General features: G+C 37.2%; 2 protein-coding genes across 2 annotated transcripts; one reads left to right on the top strand and one right to left on the bottom strand.

Annotated features, from left to right (window-relative positions):
• Window positions 1-656: 656 nt before the first annotated feature.
• On the top strand, window positions 657-2983 carry LOC311295593 (uncharacterized protein; the record flags this gene model as incomplete). Its single annotated transcript, XM_084417058.1, has 3 exons — window positions 657-666; window positions 867-1196; window positions 2413-2983. 3 exons carry the CDS (start codon window positions 657-659, stop codon window positions 2814-2816), a joined length of 744 nt encoding a protein of 247 aa, XP_084273184.1. The 3' UTR covers window positions 2817-2983.
• Window positions 2984-8730: 5747 nt separating this feature from the next.
• LOC311294949 (uncharacterized protein) lies at window positions 8731-22792 on the bottom strand. The gene is made up of 6 exons (XM_084416068.1): window positions 20888-22792; window positions 20663-20826; window positions 11325-11545; window positions 10976-11105; window positions 10612-10718; window positions 8731-8949 (listed from the first exon to the last, which is right to left on the bottom strand). The coding sequence occupies exons 1-6, from the start codon at window positions 22350-22352 to the stop codon at window positions 8817-8819; spliced, it is 2220 nt and encodes a 739-aa protein (XP_084272194.1). The 5' UTR covers window positions 22353-22792; the 3' UTR covers window positions 8731-8816.
• Window positions 22793-26802: the final 4010 nt, after the last annotated feature.

The following is a 26802-nucleotide window of genomic DNA, read 5'->3' as shown; positions in this document are numbered from 1 at the left end:
ACCCATGTCGCACATCAAATAAGACTCAGAAATCTTACACGTTCAAAAATGTCATGTTTACACGACGAAAACGTTCGTCTAGAAACACGTAACAAAAAATACACGGCCATAAATGTTGCGTTAAGGCGATACAAACGATCGTGTCTTTAAATAACATGACAAAAAACTTCGCGTTTAGACGTACAAAACGTTCGCGTTTACACGGACCAAAAAGACGCGTACAAACTGTGCGTGTTAATGCGTCCAAATTTCACGCGTTGCATATAATAGGTATTGTCCCCAACGGCGTTCCATAATGGAAGCGCAAGCTGATAAGTAGCCTGCTAGCATTGTCGGATCTGGAGGTAACGTTAGCTAGGCAGGACCAATCGAAACACTTTGCCTGCTCCGTGAGTGCGCTTTCTGCTTATTGGCTCACGGCACAAACGAACACTCCACTCATGTAGGTTATGCTCACCGGAGTCTGATAAAATAACGTGCCTGACATGAAACTAATTAAAAGTAAGAAATAGAAAAAAAGTTATTTTCGATTTCGTTTTTCGGTCCAAGTGCATCCCTAGTTGTACCCAAATATACAAAATTGGTATTCATGATAACATGAAAATACTTGGTTATATGAATGCAATAGCATTATGCATAGAGAAAGCGGGTAAAATATGAATCTGGGTGTGTTGTACGATGTTAATCAACTTTTATAGATTATCCTTAAAGCTCATGTTTGATTGAAGAGTGAATGCTTAAATGCTTGAATGCTGTATTTTTGCGTGTGTCATGAATTATATTCTGAATCCAGGCATTTTTTATTCCTAAGGCTGAATCTTTATGATCGTAAGTGAAACGATTAACTTTTTCTTTTCTGTTTTCAGGTGCATCTTTTGCTGATTCAGTGGAAGTGTCTGTGAAGGAGGGAGATACAGTCACTCTACACACTAATGCTAAAAAAAACCAAGAAGACAGAATTAAATGGTATTATAATGACACTCTCATTGCTCAGATCAATACAGATCAGAGTAAAACCTGTACAGATGTTAAGTGTAATGAAGGCACTGAGAGATTCAGAGACAGACTGAAGCTGGATCATCAGACTGGATCTCTGACCATCACAAACACCAGAAACACAGACTCTGGAGAATATAATCTACTGATCACCTGCAACAACAGCGACAGTGAAAAGATCTACAGTGTTTCTGTCGAAGGTGAGGCAATTAATGAATGTTTAAATAAAGGTTTTATGTGTTTAATCACATAATATCACACCAGAACAGTATAAATTAAATCTAAACTCTATCCACTGGCAAGCTGATAGTTTTAGCAGATCAATATCCTTGTGGGCATCACTGTTCCCATCTCCCTCTTCTACCACACATTCTCTTATCATCTGTTTAAATGGGTCTAATATTTTATACTCATTGGGTTCCCAGTTAACCAGGAATCCAAAAAAAAAAAAAAAAAAAAGGTCATATATGAATAGTTTACAAACTTGGAGCAGCTGAATACTTCAATTCAATTAATTATTCAAAATAATTTGAATTTGCCTTTAGACCTGCAAAAAGTGAATAACAGTAATCAACCTAGATGTAATAAAGGCATGAATAAGCATTTCTGCATCATACATAGAGAGAAATGATCTAATATGGTCAATATACCCAAGATGGGAAAAATCTACTTGAGTAATATCAACTGTGCATCAAAAATTTGACTCAAATTCCACACCTGCATATCTGGGGAGATTGGCCAATCTTCTACAGTGAGTTTAGATTCATTACCTGCAGTAACAGCAGTTGAAGAGCTAATTAACACAAAAAGGGATACATTGATAGTATATAATTTGTGCAAGGATTACACATTAATCATACGGTAATAAAGTGGTGTTTACTGTTATTTCACAGAAACAAAGCACACACATACTTATTCAGTCTCGTTTGTAACTGTTTATTTTTAATCAAATAGACAGCAGAATCAGAATCAAGGACTGTAACTAACCATTTATAAGCGGAGATAAAGATAGATATCAGGAAGTCCTGTATGAAGAGATGAGACGTATTGATGGATAAAATATGTAACCAAATAAATACACTATTGTGATGTATGATTTGTCTGATTTCATCAAGCGGTGTCTGTTATTTAGTATGTTTACTATGGTAATATGTAGTCTTTTGCATCACATATAAATAATATATTTCAGCCTTAAGCTGTGATCAGAATCCACATCAGATCACAAACTGAAGTTATCAAACACCCGCTGCTCAGTTTTGAGCTGAAATGATTTTAAAAGTCTTTAATGCTGAAATGATTCACGGCACTGACCCTCTCCAGACTCACATAAACTGTATTATGCACAATTAATTTCATGCACGATTTTTCTTGTTGTGGAGTTTCAAAGAATCAAGCTCAGGTTGGTTTGTGTTTCAGGTGTTTCTGCTGCTGAACGAGATGAAGTGAAGAGAAAGACAGTGAAGGAGGGAGAATCTGTTTCTTTAGATTCAGATGTCAAAAAAAACCCTCATGATGTGATGACGTGGTATTCTGATGATACTCTCCTCGCTGAAATCACTGGAGATCAGAGGAAGATCTGTACAGATGTTCAGTGTAAAGAGAGATTCAGAGACAGACTGAAGCTGGATCATCAGACTGGATCTCTGATCATCACAAACACCAGAAACACAGACTCTGGAGAATATACTCTACTGATCAGCAACATCAGCAGTCGTCGTCGCCGTCGCAGCGTCAGCAGTGTAAAGAGATTTGAAGTTACTGTCGTTGGTGAGTGTAATTTAATCATTCAGGCATTTGACAGAGAAAACACCATTACATAGAAATATAAAGAAAGATGGTATAGTTACATCTCTTTATTTTAGTCCCTTGTCACTGATGAAACGATACTTCTGACATCACTTTATGAAACAAGTGATCACCTTTAAACAGAATCAGATTTAGATTTACTCTCTCAGACCGTCTGATATCTCATTGTGTTTGTTATAGATCAATCTGACAGATTCATTCACACTAATGTCTGTTTGTCTTTATCTGATCCAGGTTCAGGTCTGTCTTCAGCTGCTGTTGCAGGAATAGTTGTTGGTGTTCTGCTGGTGTCTGCTGTAGCTGCAGCTGGTGTTTGTGTTGGTGTGATTTACTATCGCTACAGGAGCTCTAGTAATGGCAAGTATCACCTACAGTTACTATAGTGAGAGGAAAACATCATCTTTATTGTACAAAATTTGTGTTTTATTGTGTGTGTGATTGTTTTTCAAAGCAGGCATACGTTTTGAAGCAGTTGTGGAGGAAAAAACACCCGAAGCTTCTGTACAACCCAGTCCAATCGATCAGGTAAGATACTGAACTACTGTAGTTTGTGTTTGTAGTTACTATGAAATTACTGTGTTTGATGTCACCTTCACTGATATAATCATCCCGATAGGAAATAAACATTTCAAACAGAATCTCATTCACTGATTAATGACAGATGTGCTGATTTCTGGAGCTTGAAACGATGAGGGGCCGTATAGGCCATAATTGTTGAAAAGCCCGAACACTAGTGAAATGAAAACATTGATCAACCTTAGTCAAATTCATTCATCGCTTTACTGAAATTAGGAAAGATTTCAGTAGTTGATGAGAGCTAATGTCACTTGAAAAGGAAGTTGTGTCCGCTCTTCCGTTTAAAGCGAAACTCTCGCCGAAATGCAACCTAGGGTCTTTTTGTGAATCTACCCGAGTCAAACTTTCGTTTAAAGCATAATTAGGATGTAAACGCCACTTTTAAAGGAGAACTCCGGTCAATTTGAACATTGATTGTCGAGTTCACGCGCATAGGTTTAGTACCTATGATCACGCGCGTGAACTCGACAATCGATTACTAAGGACTTCGACCGAAAACAGGATGTAAATACAGGTATGTGCGCTGGCTGAATAAACATCATTTTTATTCATTTCTTTTACATCTACTGCAGTCAGACTCACCCGTGTTCACTCTGAGGGAATCACTCACATTAGCTGTGCACTTGTAATGACACATCAAGGATGTTAAGAGACTAAAAGCAGGTTTAAAACTTGCCCCATTGAAGTCAACAGGGTGCAAATTTTAAAAAGAGGATAACACGGTGTAGGCAACACCGATTTTTGTCGTTGTTCTTTGTATTGACAGCACTCCAAATTTACAAAAAAATTAGCTCAATGTTAAAATTGACCGGAGTTCTCCTTTAAGTTTGACCGTATTTTCGTTTTAGGAAAATTAAATTAGTTTAAATTGTCTTTTGAATGGGAGTGCTTGGGGCACGACAAAACACTAAAGAAGGCTCGACATAACATGAAACTTTGCTCAAAGTATCACCAGGGGCTCTACACATGAACTCCAGCATTGAGAACATTGTTTGTGTACACAGAGTTTACTAAAAAGAAAGGTTTTGAACAACTCACTGCAGCTGTTGTTGTTTCCGGCCGCTGGCATTTTGTCAGTCAAAAATATTCGATATGGCATCACAGGGAGGACGTGTTTGCACCGAAGTAGCCTGTCAAACACTGCTAATGTTCTACTATGAAAGATAAAAAGCAAAAGAAATGTAACAACTTTATGCTGTTCATATGTACAGGGAAAAACACAAAATTCTGCAGAGCAGTAATGAATTAAGTAATATGCTGCGCTGTTCATTCGTTGTCGCTAGCAAACATGTCCTCCCTGTGATGACGAGTATGTCAGCGTGGCACAAGCTCTGTAACACCGCACTGTTTCGTCCCACTTCAGGTGTGTTTGGCTTCCCGTACAACTCGTTACGACTAATCACCATTGCGTAAAAGAGTTTGTGACTTCCTTTTTCAAGTGACATTAGCTCTCATCAACTACTGAAATCTTTTCTCATTTCAGTGAAGCGATGAATGAATTTCACTTAGGTTGATCAATGTTTTCATTTCACTAGTGTTTGTGAGAGGCTTTCAATATTTGTGGCCTATACAGCTCCTCATAGTAAATTACGCTGTTTTTTTTTTCTCTATTTCACCTTCTGTGATTTGTTGTTTTCATACAGATGGAGACAGACAGAGGTCATGTGATATGAGAGGATCGCAGCAGCTTCTGCAACATTTTTCCCATTAACTTAAATCATGTAAAAATGAGCCTAAACATGTTGAAATGCAGGCTTCTTATTAATGATAATAGTTATATTAATGATAAAGCACTTACCAGTAGCGGAGTGGCAATCGGGAGAGTCGGGACTTTTCCCGGTTAACCGGTAGTGTTTTGAGGCCGCGAGGGCCGGTCTGATAATAGTTATACATTGAAAGTTCTTAGCAACACCATCCGGCGACCTGGTGTGCGGCCGCTGGTCAAACTGTGCAGCCTCTCTGCTCAACCCGTACGGCGGTCCGCAGCAGCCTCTTAGAGACACAGGCTAATCAGAAAGCACTAACGAAGTTCAGGTCCAACCATGTCTAGGATTTTCAAAAATATAGGGCGATTAGTGAGCGGCCCCTCCCCAAATGACATAACCTGTGAAGTAAAGCCATCGAACACATTCTTTTTTTCCTCATCATGTTTTGGAAGTCTAACGTTAAAGGGATGGTTCGGAGTAATTTCAACCTAGGGTCCTTTGCACCGTGACCTCGAGCCAAACACCCCCCTCAGAAGCTTTTTTTTTTCCTTGGTCGAACATTATTAAAGTTAGAGCTTATTTAGAGATATCAGCCGGATGGCTTAGTGCAGGCGCTAATGGATCCAAGGATGTATCTCATAAATTGCCCCACTAATAATGCCCAGAATGGTACCAAACTTCTCCAGTAGTACAAATAGATTCTGTACTCATAAAACGAGGCATTGGAAAGTTTGTAAATACATCAGGAGTTTATTTAAATAACACATTTGCCTGATGGCTTATGCTACCGCTAACCTGGACGTCGAGGTCACTTCAGTGATTTGGGAAAAGCCCGTAAAAGTCCTGGCAGAAAGCGATGCATAAGGATGTAGTGTAACGACGCCCAGTTCCAGGAATGCACTAATATTTTGTTGGTAGTACCAGTTTGCTAGAGTTATTAGTTAACACTAAGTTGTCAATACTTTGGAAAAAATTATAATTTTTTTGGGATATAAAAAACTGTCAGGATTTTTTTACGATTTAAATTGGAGGTTCATAGTTTGGTTAATGGCTTATAACTCTTTTAATTAAGTTCTTATGGAGACAATACACTGGAAAAATACTTCCAGACTGCTGGAAAATGGGTCTGTCACTTACACTGTATTTCCTCCTGATAAACTTTTGTTATGATGTATACTCTATATCTGTGTGTGTGTGTAACAGGTACGGAAAGTTTACTGTTAAAACGTATATATGTATTGTTTATTTTAATTCACACAAAATGGTTTATTTTCATATATCTGGTATACTTGCCTGAAGAATGAGTTTTTTTCTCCTTTAATTGCTGTGATGTCATCATGAGCCTACACAATTTCCTGTTTTGTCTCCTCCTCTTCCTCTTGGCATTGTTAATGCACTGAAGAGGTGCGTTATTTTTTGGCTCCTGTTAATCTTAATTAATCTTTATTTTAATTGTTGCTTTTGTGTCTGTATCTTCACTGCAATTTATGTGTATTGTGTTATTTTGCTTACCTGTGTGGTTATATTTTTTGTCTTTGGCCTATATATGTGGAGATGAAAGCACATGGTGATTAAATGTACATCACATTTGTTTTATAGAAGCAACATATGGGTGATTCACTCAGAGACTGCTTTTATTTTAGTATATCAGATTAAATCCAGTGAAACCGCCTCCTGTTGTCCCTTGTCTGTCTCCACAACGCAGACAAGTGTTTTTATAACTGGTGTCGCGAGCCACCGGTTACATGTGGTTTTAAATAAACACTGAAAATGGGTTTCTAATCAACTGTCATTATTCATAAAAGTCATAGTTTATTTTTATTATGACAATTTGATTATGAGATGTAAAGCAGTTTATATTCAGAATTTAGTTAAATTCTACAGTGATTTATTGGCGTGACAAATAGTTTTACATTTGTATGCGGGGTTGCTGCTTATGAAACAAACGGAAAAAAAGCTAAATAACAATGATTAAGAAAAATGAAAACCGAAACCAAAGGAATATAAAATGGATGGTGTAGCGACAAATGACCATCTTGTCACTTAGAGGTGTTTGTAAGGCTATCTGACGCGTGGCTCCAAACAAATATACTTCCAGTCCTGGGGCCGCATTCACAAAGCATTTTATCTTACCACTAGGAGTACTCCTAAATCGCACTAAAAGATTTTAGCTAGGAGTTTTCTCTTAAAAGTTATTCACAACGCCTTTCAGACCTAGTAAAGAAAAATGACAACTCCTAAACTAAGAGTGAGTCTTCGTTGCTATGGATGACGTCATTACTCATGCACGAGCTTGACTGAAGTGACCACCTTGATTGGCTGATGATTGTAACGCGGAAATTATTCCAAACCCCTCCCCTACGATGATGAGTGACAGGTGACAGGTCTCAGAAAGCGTGCGCTTCACAAGTAGTGCGAAGGACGGAAGATGATGAATAACTGAATAAATAGCCTAAATGAATAAACAGTAAGGCAAAACAAATAGCCTAGTAGCCTAATGAAACATATGGATTGATGCAATATCTTTGCAACATTATTGAATTAATCTGTCACTATATGCCTCTGCCTACATTTGCAAAGAGAAGAACATTTTAATTTGATTCACAATGAAACGTTACAATTAGTTTACATGCAATGAGTAGCCTAGTTTTGCTTGTTGTTGGTGGCGTTATTGCATCATCCCTACAATGCAAAATTGTTCCCTCGCGATTGGAAGCTCCTGTAGCCGTCGCGTACACATTTCAAAACATCGCAACGTGAAATGTCACAAAAAGCGGTTTGTGAACAGGTCTTAGTGAGTTAGGAGTCCTCTCGACTTCTTTTAAGCTGTCCCAGGCTTAGGTGCTACTTTTAGGGCTAAAATGCTTCGTGAATTACTCTTAGTCAAAAAAATTAGGAGTCCTAAAGTTACGAGTGACACGCCCATTATTTTTAGGAGTTGCTCCTAAATTCGCCAGTTAGGAGCTACTTTTAGCCTTAAAATTCTTTGTGAATACGGCCCCAGGGCCCGTATGTATAAAACTTCTAAGAAATGCTCTTAAGAATAGTCTTAAGCTTTGACTTAAGTGTCAGAAAATACTTAGTAAAGAGTAGGACTTTTCTAAGAGTAGGAGACTTTTATAAAGCAGCTAAAAGCAACTTTCAGTAAAGTATAAGACCTTTTATTAATCTTATTAATATTAATCGTTATATTAATCTTTGCAAATCGCTTGCACGCTTCACGATGAATGCGGCTATTTTTACACTCAGGTACATTACGGCATGTTTTCTATGTACGACATTCTCAATATAATTCATAATCCCACGTTTATAATGAACGACGCGTTATGGTTATTGTGTTACAAACGACGGTGTACGCACAGAACAGAGGGGCGGGGTGAGCAAAGCTCATTATCATTTAAAGACACATGCACTTAAACTGCGTGCTGAAAACAGAGCTGTTTTTGACCAGGTAAAATGAGTGTTTTCTTACAATACTAATGAGAATTTTTAATTAAAGTATATTACAAACTTTTAATTTAGACCCTAAAGAATCATATTAGCTTGTACAAAAATGACATTATATGACCCCTTTAAGATTTGTTGAAAGACTAAATGAACAGTTTTTATCAACTAAGAGAAAACCTAAAATAGTATAAAAGCTTTACTCAGTGTCAAGTGTACAATTTGTGCTCATTCACTATGTTGAAATTATTGGTGACTGCTGAATAACATTTTATCTCAGATTTACAATCATGATGCCGAGTTGATGTCCATCATGACACTTTCTCTGGCATTCCATCCTCTCTCCTTGGCAAACAGGTACACACTCCCAAAAAGATCAGGGAATTCAGTCATCAGGTTGATTTTCACAGCATCTGCTTTACTGTGGAGAGAACGTCACACAAACACCACAATCATTGTGCAAGTCTTATCATTTCAAATCTATGATGCTTCTTCCCTTCTTGCTGTTGATCATTACTGATCAGGTGTTACTTTATTTGTACTCCATTTTGCATTGTAAACACATTACCAGCTCGGGCTGTTCATTTTTATATATACAGTACTGTGCAAAAGTCTTAGGCATGTTAATATGTAAATATTGATATATTTTCATAGGTTTTCATCAGATTTCTATAGACAGGAATAATATTTATTGAATTTATGCCCAAATGCGTCGATGTAATCATTATGAGTGCTGGATACTGTGATGTATTGTGTTTTCAATCCATACCAACAGCCTGAGGGCGCTACATGCACAATAATAGTCCATAGAACATGAAGAAGAGGCATGATCATGTGACATTCCAGGAAGTCTCGAACACATTCAAAGCTATCAGAGATCGCTGTAACATGTTTTGAAGACAATAAACATGATTGAAATGATATTTGGTTTACCTGTGTTCTTCGAGTAATGTCAGGTATTTCCATAATAATAGATTATATTTATAATGTAATGCTAATCGATATAGACTTTATCATTGTGCAGAATAAAATATATATATATATATATATATATTTTCTGTCTGATTTTTTTATCTGAAGCGAAATTATATCACAGAAGATTATTTAAAACACTCGACTTGCGTTATAAATTAAGTTTGGAGCACAAACATGGTTTTAATCTCATAAATTGTCGTGTATTGATGGTGTGCTAAGCTAACATGCTAGCTAGCCCTAGGTGCACCTGCCACATATAGCAGTTATCCTTTTATGTTTTTTTTTCTAAATATGCTTACTGAAATTCAAGCAGGGCATTTGATCCAGTTTTTAAATGTTAAGTGAGAACTTTGATAAAAGAAATTAGGGATTGAAACCCTATGAATAGCTTGTGAATAGCCAGTCGTTAGTAACTATAATGCAGACAAAAGAAATGCATATTTCGAGTCATAACCAGGCTGGAGAGGTGTGAATGTGTGCAGGGGGAGACTGAGACTGAATGGGGCTCGTTTGCACCACAAAACAATAGAGACAATATACTGAATTGATGTTTAGAAGATGGCAATAAACATCAGTAGCATTTTAAAGTAGCAAATCAAAATAAAGTCATTGACATGGTCTTGAAAAACATTTAACTAAATACAGAGTTTTGGGCTTATTATCTTCAGATTTTAAATATAAAATGTTGAGACATGTGGCCTTAGCTGTAGTGCATTTCTAGATTGCTCCAGTGCCAACTTCAATTTTATTTTCATGAGGATGTTTCATAAAAATTAATTTCTAATAACTTTACAAAACTTTGAAGCTATTTATAACAATTTTTTTCATTATGACAATAATTAATTCTACATTTACAATAAACTGCCAGGTGTCAGCTTTCAAATGAGATCATACTTGTGCTTTTAGTACAAAGGGTTCATGAACTGTATCTGTTTAAGTTTGGGTATGTCATTTCTGGGGATTTTTCAAAAGTGGCGTTGCAGCTTAACAGGTTTGCCTAAGACTTTTGCACAGTACTGTGTGTGTATATATATATATATATATATATATATATATATATATTTTTTTTTTTTTTAACAATATGTCGTTAGTTATTTCTGTAACTTACTAATGCGTGTGTAGGTTGCGTATAAAACGCAGCAGGCCCAGTGTGTTTTCAGGATAGACTTTCTTCTTGCCATCCAGTTTCTGGACAAGCTCAGATGGCAACTGACTCTGAGTACACAATATTTTGACACATTAAAAAGAATAAAAAAATAAATAAAGCTGCAATGTATCTGTAGTTAAACTTTAACAAGAAAAGCAATTTCAATTATATGTCTTAAGCCATAAGCAGGTTTTCCTGATTGATCCTTCACTTCAGGTTGCTCCCATGTTGAAGCACCAGTCAAAGAAGAATATAAACTGCATGACAAAACATATTAATTTAATGTATTCATATGTTATATGGACTGCACTGAGGTTATACTTACTTTAGTTTTCCATTCAGAAAAGCTTTTCCCCTCTGTGTATTTTGCAATGGCAGTAAGGAGCTCCGTATCAGCATTACGACAGTTTTCAGCCTCTTTCTCATTTCCCAAGATTTTCAGATACCGCACTCTCCTGAGATGATTTCAGAAACATTATACAATAAGCTTTATCATCTACAGCTAGATTATGACAGCTTTGTCATCTCTATAGTATCTCTAATAAATTGTGATTAAAAACATATTTAGGCTTAAGAGGAATATATTTGGATTAATGTTTCATGAACACTGGACATTTTCATTAAAGTTTCGTACTGTATTTCACCTGTAAAATGTCATCAAGATCATATTCTACCTTTCATCAGTCCAGAAGAAGGGGTGTGCAAGGGTTTGCTCCACTGTTGGTCTCTCCTCTGGAGTTTCATTGATCATCCACTCGACGAGATCCTTCGCTACTTCATCATTCAGATGTTCCAGTGAGTATCTTCCTCTTAAAATATTGTACTCACATTCCACATCTTCACCAAATGGATGGTGTCCTCCAGAGAGAATGTAGTACACTAACATCCCAGCAACCTTCAAAAAGGTGATGACAAAACATAATGAGTCCAAACTTGAATGTGACACTGTGTACATCGCATTCATAAGTTTTATTTAATATTAATGTCAGAAAAATTAGAAAATGTTATTTTGAAATTGTTTTTCAAAATAACGAAAAACAAGAATTTGTTTTTATATTCAGGGGTAGAAAATGGATAAACAGCTTGAATATTCCATTTCAAATCATAGGTATGAATGAAACACCCTTTTTCGCTGATTAGTCAACCAAACTTTAGGCCTGTTTGAGATGAGCAAAATCTGCGCAGAACCGATCACCGGTGATCACCGCGAGATGCATGCCGGGTTAGAAATGTGTCCTATGCGTTCCAGTCCAAAATTGTCATACCCTTAACTCGCTAACTTCCCTCCATCTCGTTCAATCAGATGTATGTCATTGCTTATGTTGCACGAGTGCCCACTACTGGCGGAAACTGCAATGGGCTGAATTGAAACGTCCTAAGCCCTTGATCACTTGGAATGAGCTATGGAGTTGATTTATTATTTATTTATTTTTTCCTTTAAGAATTTGTTTAATGCAGCATCCAAATGTTTATAGGTGTGTTTGGGCTGTTTTAAATAAAAAAATATATAATTAATATATCATAGAGTTGTCTGTTGTGGTGGTGATTAGACGAGATATGTGGTGACGTCACTTTTGTACTGCATTGTGGGACATATAGGTGCCTAAAGTGTACATTTGAAGTAGAATCGCTCCCTCGGTCAAAATCGAGGGAACGAGGGTCTGTCCATATAAACTTCCCTCATTCATTCACGAAGTGGAACGCACCTCAAAATGGCGGCCGGGATTCCCCCAAGGGGAAGTGCTTAGGGAAGTTTGCAAGTGCGTGTCTAAACGGTACGGTTCGGCATTTTGGTACCATTCACAACTTTTGATAGTGGAAACGCAAACAAATGCGCACCGTTCCGTACCGCTCAGTGGAAAGGAGCCTATGGCAAGCCATTTTAACATTTAAAAGCTAGACTGGATATGTGTTGCAGATATCTGTAATTCAGTTTTGCCTAGTCAAAAAGAACATTTCAGATATCCGCAACTATTCTTCCTATCCATAATTGTAATTTCAGATATCCACAAAGACAATCTTCCTAGGACAAATGACGTCACTTTTGCCATTCATTTGTATGGGGTTTATCATTACAGATATCTACAATTCAGTTGGAGATATCCACTATGTGAATTACAGATATCTGCAACTGAATTGTAGATATCTGTAATTCTAGTTTGAGATATCTTTAATTTGATTCTGACTAGTCATAACTCCAGTTCAAGATATCTTTAATTCACCTCAATTCAAGATATCTACATGTTCCTTTTCAGATATCTTAAATTAAGTTTTGACTAGGCGAAATGGCGTTGTAGATATCTGTAACTGGAGTTATGACTAGTCAAAATGGCGTTGTAGATATCTCAAACTGGAGTTAGGGATAGTCATAATTTAATTGGAGATATCTATTATCAAGTTATAGATATCTTGAAATTAATTTTGATTAGAGATATCTGAAATTTGAGATATCTGTAACTTTCATTCTGCCTAGTCAAAATGTAATTACAGATATCTTGAATTAGAGTTTTGACTAGGCCAAATGACGTTGCAGATATCTGTATGCAAATTAGGCCCGCATCACAGAGCATGTTGTTCAAATCATCAAATCACATAGCACCTGTTAACGGTTAACTTGTAATTAGCACTGATTAACACCATGTCGGAGCAACCAGAGTTTGTAATCGTCTTTTTAATGCTGTTAGATACTGTTTCAAATTGAAAAAATAAAATAAAAAATAAGAACTAATCTGAACTAAGAACTTTTTTTCTGATCTAAGGAAGTTAATGTTATTCCATGGCAAGAATAGCATGCATATCAGCATCTTTATTAAAGTGAATTAGTGTTAATCTCTTTCACGCATAAATCTTATGGCAACAATAACCTACGTAATTTTAAGCATGATCATAAACATAGCATTGCAACATTTTTTTTTTTTTGTATATAAAATATTGTATATCTTTTTTTTTTTTTGTATATAAAAAACATTTTCTGGTGTTTTTTTCGATTACAGCCAACGCCATGACTGCTTCTTTCTTCTTCCATACATAGAAATAAGGAAATTAACCCACTTTTTCATTGATTATGGCGAGGAGGGGAAATGGATATGTAAAATAGAGCAACGTCATGCACAATAATTTGCACTAGTCATAATGACGTTTGAGATATCTTTAACTTTCATTCGGCCTAGTCAAAACTGAATTACAGATATCTGCAATTTCAGTGGTGTAGTCTAGTTTTTTGTAGTGAGTATACTCTAATACCCCTGAACACATCCCCCCCCCCCCCCCCCCCAACCGCCGCCGCCGCCTCATACTCACCAATCCCAGAGCGTCACCCCATAAGCACCACCACACTCACTAATGCATACAGTAGGCCTATGCATCGACATGTAATTGAGAGCATTATGAAATATGAAGATGAAGTGTTAATCACTATCTAACTCAGTCAGTTGAGCTACATTTAGCCTTAGATGTTATATGAATATGGTCCTTATCAGCTGACAATTTACTTTTAGAAATGGTGTTTTTGAAAAAAAAAAAAAAAGTGTTATTTTAAAATACATTTTACTGTGCAATTTCTTTCTAATTAATTTGAGTTAGACCGGACTTTTATTTTGGTGGGTTGTAGACATTTGAGTTTCTGTGTGTTTTAATAAACTATTATTATTATTATTATTAGGCCTGAAGTATACTCTACTGTGCAATAGTAATATATTTCTGTTATAATTTCTTCAAGTTATACCTAACTTTTATTTTGACAGGTTGTCGTAAAGACAAACAGTTTCTGTGTGAAACGAATGAATGACGATAGTTTTATCAAATTCTCGTCAAGTGACTCTCATAGCAGCTCTGCGATGAAATGCACATGTGTAGCTGTAGCCTACACATCATGTCTCAATACAGTGAAATGTTGAAAACACCACGAGCGTGAGTCACCCGTGCTTCTCTCTCTGTGTGTGTGTGTGTGTAGTGGAGCACACATTGAGCGCTCATTCCCAGAGACGCGTATCTCTTTTAGCTTTAATATTTATAGACACTAGTCCATATCGAGGTGTGATTCATTGTACAGCCCTACTTTTGATTTATTCATTCAAAAATAGCCAAAATCCGTGACGTTCTGCTTTATATAGCAAGTTCCATTTGTGACTGGATTCCGCGATTCGATCCGTCGCTTCGCAAACACAGACGGGGTAAATTTATAAATGAAAGTGTGAAAGTTCTGACACAAAACGAAGTTGATACGTATCCTCACGCTTTTTTAAGTGGGTATACGCAAATCCTTGGCCTTTTCTAGTGGGTATACGGCGTATACCTGCGTATCACGTAGACTACACCACTGTGCAATTGTCATTTAAGATGTGTGACGAGTTGAATGTCATTTTCAATGAGGTCATTGCAGATATCTGTAATTCAGTTTTGCCTAGTCAAAACTGAATTACAGATATCTCTATCTGTCGTTTCGACTAGTCACAATTACGTTACAGATATCTTGAATGACAATTCCAACTATCCAAAATGTAATTACGACTAGTCAGAAGGACATTGTTGATATCTACAATGTTAATTCCGGATAGTCAAAATTAGCTTTTAAATGTTAAAATGGCTTGCCATAGGAGCCAGGACTGGAACGCAGCCATAGTGCGGTCCGCCTTGCTCTGATGTCATGCTGACGTATGTCAAAAAACTCTCGCGAGCGCAAGGCAGACGTGTCAAATTCTGCAGTCGAGCGCAGCTGCTCTCCACCGACTGCGCTGATCAAAAGCTGAAAAGCATGATGGCAAATGACTTGCTGATAACTCAGCTTAATGCTCATTGGTTTAAACAACCGTGATGTATTGTTCTCTTTTAAACTATTTGATTTTAAAACTCTGATCTCATGTTTTAGTGTATAAGTTATGTGTTAGTATTCCCAAACTCTCTGACAGTGTGATCTATGGGTTATTTGATTGTTGTCATATTTCTATATTCATACTTCTTTTGAAGCATTGGTGCTTAATGTAAAAATATATAGTGTAAACGATAAATCACGTTTGAGATTTGTGCTGGCTACTGTATACAGGCCACCAGGGCACCATACAGACTTTATCAAAGAATTTGCGGACTTTCTATCAGAATTAATATTGACTGCAGATAAAGTACTAATTGTTGGTGATTTTAATATACACATCGAAAATGAAAAAGATGCATTGGGATTGGCATTTAAAGACATTGTAAATTCAATTGGAGTTAGACAACACGTGTCAGGACCTACTCATCGTCGTAATCATACTCTAGATCTAATATTATCACACGGAATAGATGTGGATGCCGTTGAAATTCTGCAGCAGAGCGATGACATCTCAGATCATTACCTAGTCTCGTGTAATTTGCATTTAGCCAAGGCTGCAAAGCCGACTCCGTGTTACAAATATGTGAGACCTATCACTTCTGCTACTAAAGATTGCTTTATTAATAATCTTCCTAATCAGTTTCATCATCTCAGCATCTCAGATAGCTTAGAAGAACTAGATATTACAACAGAAACGTTTAACTCTCTCTTTTCCAGCACTTTAGACACAGTTGCTCCGTTGCACTTAAAGAAGATTAAAGAAAATAGTCCAACGCCGTGGTACAACGAGCACACTAGGGCCCTTAAGAGAGCAGCCAGAAAAATGGAGCGCAACTGGAAGAAAACAAAACTAGAGGTATTTCGCATTTCATGGAAAGAGAGCTCAATTACTTACAGAGAGGCTTTAAAAGCTGCTAGATCTGCTTATTTTTCAACCCTATTAGAAGAAAATAAACATAATCCTAGGTATTTATTTGAAACGGTGGCTAAACTAACGAAAAAAATAAAGCTTCAAGCACCGAAGTTTCCAAGCAACACAGCAGTAATGACTTTATGAACTTCTTCACTTATAAGATTGATAATATCAGGGACAAAATTATAACTATGCAACCGTCTACTACAGTATCACATCAGGCAGTGCATTGTAGTCTCCCTGAGGAAAAATTTGATTCATTCGTTGCTATAGGAGAGGAAGAATTTACTAAACTCATTAAATCATCTAAATCTACAACATGTATGTTAGACCCTATACCGACTAAGCTGCTGAAAGAAATACTTCCAGAGGTCATAGATCCTCTTCTTAATATCATTAATTCGTCTTTGTCTCTAGGATACGTACCAAAAAACTTTAAGCTGGCTATGATTAAACCGCTTGTTAAAAAAACGCAACTTGATCCTTCAGAATTAGTCAATTACAGGCCGATCTCGAATCTACCTTTTCTGTCAAAGATATTAGAAAAGGCAGTATCCTCACAACTGTGTTCCTTTCTTGAAAGAAATGATATCTGCGAGGATTTCCAGTCAGGATTTAGACCGTACCATAGTACCGAAACAGCTCTCGTTAGAGTCACAAATGATTTGCTCTTATCATCCGATCGTGGTTGTATGTCTCTATTAGTGTTACTCGATCTTAGTGCTGCATTTGACACCATTGACCACAACGTTCTTTTAAATAGATTAGAACATTATGTTGGCATTACGGGAAATGCACTAGCATGGTTTCAATCATACTTATCTGACCGTTATCAGTTTGTAGCAGTAAATGATGAGATGTCTCATCGATCACAAGTTCAGTATGGCGTACCACAAGGCTCAGTACTAGGACCGCTGCTGTTCACTCTGTACATGCTACCATTAGGAGATATCATTAGGAAACATGGCATTAGCTTTCACTGTTATGCCGATGATACTCAGCTCTATATTTCTTCAAAACCTAACGAAACTTATCAATTCACAAAATTATCGGAATGCATAGCGGATATAAAAAATTGGATGACTTGTAATTTCCTACTTCTAAATTCTGAAAAAACAGAGTTTCTAATTATTGGACAAATAACTTCCTCACGTAATAATCTAGAATACTGTCTAACACTTGATGGCTGCTCTGTTAAGTCTTCGTCGTCGGTTATGAACCTGGGTGTGCTCTTTGATACCAATCTTTCATTTGAAAGTCACGTGTCTAGTATCTGTAAAACTGCATTTTTCCATCTTAAAAATATATCTAAATTACGCCATATGCTCTCATTGACAAATGCGGAACAATTAGTTCATGCGTTTATGACCTCAAGGCTAGATTATTGTAATGCTCTACTGGGTGGTTGCCCTGCACGCTTAATAAACAAACTACAGCTAGTTCAAAACGCAGCAGCTCGAGTTCTTACCAGAACCAGGAAGTATGACCATATTAGCCCAGTTCTGTCAAAACTGCATTGGCTCCCTATTAAACATCGCATCAATTTTAAAATATTGCTGATTACTTACAAAGCACTGAATGGTTTAGCTCCGCAGTACTTGAGCGAGCTCTTAACGCATTATCGTCCGTCACGTCTATTACGATCTCAAAATTCCGGCCAGTTGATAATACCTAGAATATCAAAATCGACTGCTGGCGGTAGATCCTTTTCCTATTTAGCACCAAAACTCTGGAACAGTCTTCCTACCATTGTCCGGGAAGCAGACACACTCTGTCAGTTCAAAGCCAGATTAAAGACACATCTCTTTGACCTAGCTTTCACATAATACATTATAGACTTCTATAATTTAATGTTAGGCTGCATATAGTAGGTCAGCCGGAACCGGGAACACTTCCCATAAATCCTGATGTACTCGTTACATCATGAGAAGAATGGCATCTACGCTAATTTTAGTGTCTGTGTTTATCCCGAGGTTTTCCTGCAGCCTGCCGGATCCAGGCCGTATCCAGATCTGACGAAGGACCTTCGCCTGGACCGATGACAACGCAGTGCTGAAGTGCCAACTAGTCTCTCCCTATGGAGGATCCCACTACCACTCTACAGATAAGGCTTTGTCGGGAAAATTCGTCTCGCGGTCCTACCCCAAAGCAACAAATAAAATAAAATTCCTTATCAAAATTTATAAGGAAAGACAAGTATTTTGTTTAGGCTTGGCTTGTAGGGAATTCCAAACCTGCGTATATTCAAACGCACATAACTATAGAACCCATTCTAAATGCGCATGTGAACGCCATCAGCGTTTCTCACAGGTTCGCGTTTAAAGTCTGTGTAGAGAGAATGGTGTCGTCTTAGCGGCCCCTAATTTAATAACAAATGATCATTGCGACGGAAGCAAATCAATTAAAACTAACTTTAGATGGAAATAACTTAACTCTGCTGTAAAGCCGAAACAATCTCTGTTACCTTAAATTATACGCTTATCTCTGTAAAGCTGCTTTGAGACAATCTACATTGTTAAAAGCGCTAAAGCGCTATATAAATGAAGATGACTTGACTTGACTTGACTATATATAAAACATTAAAGTAATTAAAGTAAAAATGATTGATAAACACGTCTTTGGTATGTAATTAAATGGGTGTCTTGTTCATTATAATTATTTTCATATAAAAGCAACAGAACTTAAATTAAATCCAGTTTATTAGCAACACTGTGCACGAGCGTGAATCCCGCGACATCCATCTTTGATCTCACAGGTGTCTGATCCACTGCGAGAAGAGAGAACTGTCTTGCCTGCGCTTTTTTCACTCCTCCCCTCACTGCAGCCGCCTACTCTCGCATACAGTTCAGGCTTTTACGGGCCATAACGTAAGATACAAGGTAATGGAGCCTTTTATACATTTTCGTGTTTCTTTAGAAATAATGGACAAATGGATTCTTTAAACGCCTAATGTAAAGTTATTCGCTGTCAAAGTGACGCCAAAATGAATGGGAGTCAATGGAATGCTAACAGCAGGTGATGGTCTGCTAATCAGTGGCGGCCCCCGGGGAAGCTTCAGTTTCCGACTGAAAGATTACCCCCTTGATTAAACCGCAGCGTCGTCAGTTCCTTCTCAAGCCGCCTTTCCACTGCACACGACATTCGCATACGATTGTCGCATTTCGCTCCCTAGTGTCAGTCGCACGGAACTTTGAAATTGGTCGTGAAGCAACCATTACCCTTGGCTATTCACAATGGTAAAATTAATGATTTTAATGAATGTAATGTATGCATGAATATATCCACAGAAAACAAATGACCTTCAATACATCTAAAATAAAAACAGTAGATTTTATTGAGCTAATCAATATAAATATTGATTTAATAATTATAAAATCATTTTTTCTGCCATAATTATATCCGATGTTGTGGAAAAAAATTATCTTTTCTTTGTATTTTATTTTCAATGATTTAGCAAATGAATGCCATGCGTTCTTTGGATGTATTTTGAGTTTCTTTTATGATGCTGATACAGCTGGAAGGTGTGTGTGAGACTTCAGAGGTGAGAAGACCCCCGGGCTGGGGAGGGTTCAAGGGGGGGGTCCCTTTTGTTATTTTGTTTAGTGGGGGCTGTAAGAGATAGCCTTTGAATAGAACACTATAAAGTAGCTGGTCAACCTCTGCTCTGGGTCTCACTCCGCCTGCAGCTGGACTGTGGATGGACTGGGAACATTCTTGCAAGAATAAATATATTTTAAGGACAATTTGAATCCTGATGTCTCTTATGCCTGATGCTGTTTTGTTAGTTATTTGTTTTTGCCTCAACACCGACATTTTACATAAATAGCGTTTACAGAATACGTCACACATTAAAATATTTTAAAAAATATTGGTAAATTCTAGCTTCGCACTCATAGTTTTGATTAGAATACATCATATACGGTCGACCGGTCGCTTACGTTCTAGCCGCAGAAGTTCAGATATTTCAACGCATCCGAAGCTCAAATCATATCCGAAATTTCCGCATACACATATGTGACGGAACTCCATATCCGATCTATGCGCTCCCGTACTACTGTCCAATGGAAATTAATGACTAGACTGGCACAGAACTGAAGAAGAACCGACGACGAGAAATAAGCTGAATTCTTGGTTGTTGTTGTTGTTTGTATTTAAAAAAAATGGAAAAGGAGTCATTTTCAAATTTTTCTGTTCTCAACAGAATGTAAAAAAAGAAAAAGAAAAAGGATTGCAAAGGATGGACTGAATATAGGCTACTTTGAGTTAATTGATTAATATTGAAAATATACCTGAATGTCGGAGCTCCTCTTGTACCCAGTGTTGACCTTCTCCCTTATGGTCTCTTTTGCCTTCCAGCATCTGGTTCCAGCAATGCTTGTTCGTATGGTGGTTTCACCCTGTTTTAGTCGGCGACTTATGCCAAAATCAGCCAATTTAGCCTTTCCTTTTATGTCTATAATAAACAAAGTTCAAATTAGTTTTTATCATTTTAATTACTGAGATTTAACTCCTACCAATCAGAACATTCTGGGGTTTGATGTCCCGATGAAGCACTTTTGTCTGTGGTTGGTGTAAAACCTGTAAGCTGCAGAGAACTTCCTTCACCAGCTTCTTCAGAACCAAACTTCTCTCAGTGTTATCACCTGGTAAATGATCTTGGATATATTCCTCCAGTGTGTACTCACAAAGCTGAAGAGCAAGATATCCAAAATTATCATCTTCTGCAAAGTCCACATATCGCACAATGGAGGGACTGTCAAGTTCTGGAAGTTGTAGAAATTCCTCCTCATTTTTGAGAACTTGGTAATTAAACCGAATCATTCGTTTAACAGCCACTTCTGTGCCGTCATCCCTCAAACCAAGAAAAACTTGTGTTCCATCACTTCCATTAGCAATCAGAAATTCAGGGTCCAGGACAAGAGTAAGATTTGGCAGCTTATATGTCTTGTTAGCATCCATGTTAGCTAGCTTCTCAAGCTTTGGCCTCCAACGAACACTGGTTTGATGCCACCTTCTTGAGTTCTCAGCAGGCTGTGTGAACGGCTGCACACTTGAGTTTGATTCCTCAATGGATTTCACTTCAGTGTCTGGATACAGTTCCTCTTTATCTTGCAGCTCACCTTCTTGTGATCCCACTTCTTGCTGGATTTTTTCCTTCTTTTTCTTTTTCTTCTTCTTTCTGCTTGTTGATAGAGCAGCAGTCTCCTCACATAAACTATCCACTGCACTTGAGTCTGTTGGATGTCTTAGTGATTCATCAAACTTGTGCAGCTTTTTTTTCATGACTTCATCCATCTCTGTCTCTGCTTTTATAAGTATCCTCTCTGGGATGGGAGACAATCCACACAATGCAACAAGTTCAGGAGCAAAGTCATTTATATTGGCGAACAGTCCATACGTCCACACTCCAATTAGACTTGAATAATCAGGACGTGTGAGAGGCAATAGACTTTTGCATAACTTCTCATAGACAGAATTGTTTGTACTCAGTTTCTGCTCAGACGTCTTCTGCATCATGACATTGAGTATCTTTAGTATCAGATGATTCACTATTTCTCCTTGTGCATTTCCAAAGCGCTGAAGGCTGTTTGTTAGAACTGGCGCAAGCCCACTGAATACCCGAGGAGAGATGCTTTCACTGACACACAAAGCAACATTTAAGCAGTTCAGTGCACTCTGCCAGTTTTCCTGAGGGATTCTTGGGAAGCGCTTGGTGAGTCCCTCAATGTATCTGTCTGCACTGTTTGTGTCTTTTAACCACTTGATGGCGCTCTGACGATACTGCTCTGCACTTGGACCAACTACACTAAAGTATTGCTCAAAATAAATCAAAGGAACAAAAGGATCCTCTTGAAAGAAATGTTCTTTAAAGTCTCTGTAAACTTCAGTCTGGTTTTTCGTTGGTACAGCACAAGGAAAAAAGAAAGATAAATGTACTTTCTCAGACACTTCACCCTGTGAATACAGTCGATTAATCATTCTCTCCACCTTTTTAGCAAGTTCTGGATTTACCCCATAGTTCCTTCCGGGTGAAGCTCCAGCCTTTATAAGTGCTTTCACAATGTCTTCACGGCCATGATCAACAGCACACTGAAATGGAGTAAAAAAATTTAATCCATGTCCATCTGGGTTAGCTTTTGCTGCAAGTAATCTTTCCACAATACTCAATGGAACTCCAGTTGTTAAAGCAGCATAATGTAGAGGTGTTCGCCCATTTGTTGAGGGTTTGTTTGGATCAGCCGACTCTTCAAGTAGATAAGAGCAGATTCCTTCATTTCTGCATATAACTGCTGCTGTCAATGGTGTAACATCATCATTCCAGACTTCAGAAGAGTACAAACCATTAATATCTCTACCTTTTAACAATTTCCAAAGTCTCTCTGCCTTGTTGTCTATGATACATTTTATTATGGGGTCTGTTTTTCTAGGTCCTACTGGAAATACTTGGAACTGGACTTCCATGGATCTTCAAATACTGATTAAAATCTGTCAAAAAATGTTAAACACTTGAAATTCAGGCACTGAGTAGATTATTACTTATTTTCTTATTTATTTACATTGATAAGAGACACAGTGATCATCTTTACATAGTTTTTTAGTCCGTTTTTGTGATTAGATGAAAATCTTCAAAGTCTGTCAATATGTTGTCATGGCATAGACGTGAATTTTACGCTCTATTCGCGTTTGCTGTGAACGCAGCATTACTAGTTTGCATGTTTTCATGAAAATTAAACTCGGGGATGGGCGGACCGATCTGGATCAGAATCGATAGGCTACTTTCGGTGATGGGTTCTTACTTAACGAAAGTTCCTCACTTAAATTATAAATTCATTTGTTACAATATTATAGGCCTACAGTAGTTTGTAGGCCTGCAATGCCTCCTGCACGTCTGAACACACCTGCTGTACATGCAGTCGATATTGTTTTACAACAAATGGAAATGTGACATTTAATAAACTGGTTTGTAGCCTATGATATTTGTTATGTTCAAATTAAAAGTTGCTCAAAGATAGGCAATTATCTGTGATTGCTGATAAATGATTTAAAAATTATGGCTTTCAAATATAATCTTGCTTAAATGGTTATAATTAGCCTACCTGTTTTATTCCCAGAAATCGCAAAAAAATTAATCAAAAATCAAATCAAAAGAGATTTGACTAAAAGAGAGATTATTGGTATTGGTATATTTCTCGTTGATACCAGGGCTGCGTTCAGCCCCGACAAAACGTTGCACAACGTTTTTTAAACAGAAACGGTGATGCGTTGAACACACTGTTCTGATGACTCAAGAGTTGCAACTATGGCAGCTGAGAAGGCCATTCTTTGTGTTCTTTGTGAAGAATTTTCTGAGCCTGATGAAGTCGGTATAAATATGTGTTTAATACTACAAAATATGCCCGATGTTACAGTTACTGCACTTGCCGCCCAGAACAAAAGAGAACATCCCAATCGAGTGAAGGGATTGCTGAAACTGAAATGGAAGCACACATCTTACCTAATTCAGACTAAAACACATCTATTTAGCCTCACATACTGACTTTATTTGTAGTTCATACTGTTTTAATACCCTGTATTTTCTTTCATTTTTAGGAAAAGCACTTAATTACCATTGTTTATTTCTATACCAAATGTCATACACTTACAATGAAGCTAAAAATATAAACAACTACATCATTATGTTGATATCCTATATTTTTACAATAAAACTTACGACAAACATGTCTTCTAATATCCTCAGTTGTTGCATCGAACACATTTGTAAATGACTTTCCTTGAACCCATTGTGCGAGTTCACTTTAATACCGCGTGCTTTATATACATGTTGCTGCTGATTAGACTGCAGTTCTGACACACCCACCAAACAAGAGAAAACGTATCTCAAACCCCGTTGCACACCGGTGCACGCCGTCCAGGAAACATGACGTTCAACCCGGAAACCGTAGCAAAACGTTGCGCACCGTTTTGAACTTGAACGTGCCCCTGGATGGTGTCCGACAAAAAAAAAAGAAAAAGAAAAAAGAGGTAAGGTCTTCCTGGTGGTGGTGGTGGGGGGTGGTGGGGGGTGGTGGGGGGTGGTGGGGGGTGGTGGGGGGGGGAGTGGTGGGGGGGGGGGGGTTGGGGGAAGTAACCAATGAAAAAAAAAAAGAAAAAAAAAAAGTAACCAATGAAATGTTTGGCAGCTTCCTGTATAATACACTGTCGATCATGCTACATTATGCTAGTATAATATGGATAAAAATGAAACATCAAAATTAACACACTGAAATAATTCTATGTGCTTTGTAATTCTTTTTCAGTATTTGTTAAATGCACCAAATGAAGCAGAAAAAACAAGCTTTTGATCAGCCTATAATGCTTATAACGAAAATGAATGCAGGCCTTCAGCCAGTTTAATCCATTTGTCTTGAACCAGTAATGTTTATTATGGCATAATTCAATGTAATCTTTAATATCACCTGCATCATTGATGAAACATCCCCCCACCCCCTTTCTGAAAACTAACCATTTTCATTCTTTTTGTCAGAAACCAAGAGTGATGTAATTTTATAAACAGCATATATTTAAAAATGTACTTTATTAATTATTAATCAAATGCTAATCAGTGTTCATATACGCATTTATTTACAATAGTTTTCAAAAACATATGCCTAACATTCAAAAAACAAGTCATGATTTACAAAATTAAAATTATATTTTTGCATATGAGATTAAGCTAAAACTGGAATGAATAAGGACATTATCAAGTAATAGTTGTTCTTTATTGAGTTTTTATAAGACTTAAAGGAACATTAATAGCTATCATGCTTTAGCAGGCTGCAATAATTATTTAGGGTTGTGTTCTTCTCTCTGTATCCCAGCTTGCAAAATATGGAAAAGAGGTTCTTATTTTCACACACTTGTTGTCAAAATAAGTCAGACATTCAACATTTATATCACTAGTACTTAAAGGTGCAGTAATTGATATCTGAGAAACACTGTTGATATTTGAAATCAATCTAAACAAACACACCCCTCCCTTAAAGTCTGCGTGAACCGGAAGTTGCAAACGACTTTTCTCCAGTGTTGTGACGTATTTCCTAGTGAAACGGAATATTGAACAGAGGGCAGGGTTTTACTCTAGCGCTCCTCCTCTCCATCTCTGCTCATAACAGACTAACGGTTTGAGGGGAGTGGTTAAGCGTTTCCCAAACCAAGCCGTCAAACATACGTCATCAGGGAAGGTCCTCCAAAGCAGAGGGGAGGGGCATTTTCAGATTTTGATTAAAGATTCAAGGTAAATAAAGTAAAAGTCAAACAAAGTAAATATGGTCAATTTTGATTTCATGTGGACTTCAAAGGGGATCCATCTGAAAGATCCATCCATCTGCTCCACCCTTAAAATGCACAAAAATGCAATGCAAGATTGGATGTCTCTTTATCATAGCTGAAGCTGACAAACTAATGACAAGAACAAAAAATGAACATACAAGAGTATACAAGCAATAGATTACTAAAACCAAAGTTACTCACATATGGAGCAGAAACAACACAACCTACAACTGTTTTCAGGCCTTCCCGCTTCTGTCTCTCTAGTGCTGGAAAGTGTTCTCTAATATTATTGCGGATCCTAAAGCTCTTGCCTGATCATAACCCTTCTTTTTCCAGTGATATTCCTCTGACCTTTCCTCTTTTGTAATGTATGCATCTTTCAAAGAAATGCATCTTTCTTTCCACGGTCTTTCTTCAAATAGGTCGATCATGAACAATTCATTCATTTTGACACAAGAACAACGAGTTGTCTCAGAGAGTGATTCATTCAATTTTTGTTGACCGCACATGCACAACATCCTAGGTTCTGTACCAGAAACAGCAATAATTAGTTTTGGGTTTGAGTCGTTCGTTCATCCTGTGACAGCACCATAGGCTGTCAATATTGCAATCAATACATTTTATACATTTTTGTCATCCTTTCTGTTGAAATCTACCTTCATATAATTGACCTTTTCCTATGACATTGTGAGTTTTATTTTGATTACCTGTTCAACCAACAGCTATAGCAATACGATTAAAATTTTAGTTTTACAAAAAAAAGATTGTAATTCATTAGGCCTATATGAAATTGTCAATTTCATAGAAACATAGAACATAGCAATTTAGATTAGTGTGTAATAGATTCAGTTTTATTTAAAATAGAGCCAGCCACATCTTTCAGTATCATGGGAACAACATTTTTGTTTCCCCAGGCATAGCGAATAAATTGAATTAAACGGATGTTGCACTTACATAAATATGCATTTTTTATTTGTGCCAGTAAATAACATTTAAAATAAAAGGAGCAATTCTAATAGGGTCCTCACACATCTGTATCGGGCTCTAAATACAGGTTAGGACTTTAAAGTCTGCTTTATGACTGGCACGTCCACTTTTATTAACTATTCATTGTTGATAT

The sequence above is a fragment of the Rutilus rutilus genome (genome assembly GCF_951802725.1).
Source record: "Rutilus rutilus genome assembly, chromosome: 8".
Classification (NCBI taxonomy): domain Eukaryota; kingdom Metazoa; phylum Chordata; class Actinopteri; order Cypriniformes; family Leuciscidae; genus Rutilus; species Rutilus rutilus.
Note: the sequence above shows the minus strand (reverse complement) of the source record. Positions and strands in the feature narration are given on the sequence as shown.

Coding starts and splice junctions, on each gene's coding strand:
- LOC311294949 (XM_084416068.1), bottom strand. CDS start 22,352: ATGATTAATCGACTGTATTCACAGGGTGAAGTGTCTGAGAAAGTACAT. Junction 11,546..20,662: donor AGAGGAGCTCCGACATTCAG/GTATATTTTCAA, acceptor ACCTTTTTGAAG/GTTGCTGGGATGTTAGTGTA. Junction 11,106..11,324: donor TTCTTCTGGACTGATGAAAG/GTAGAATATGAT, acceptor AAATCATCTCAG/GAGAGTGCGGTATCTGAAAA.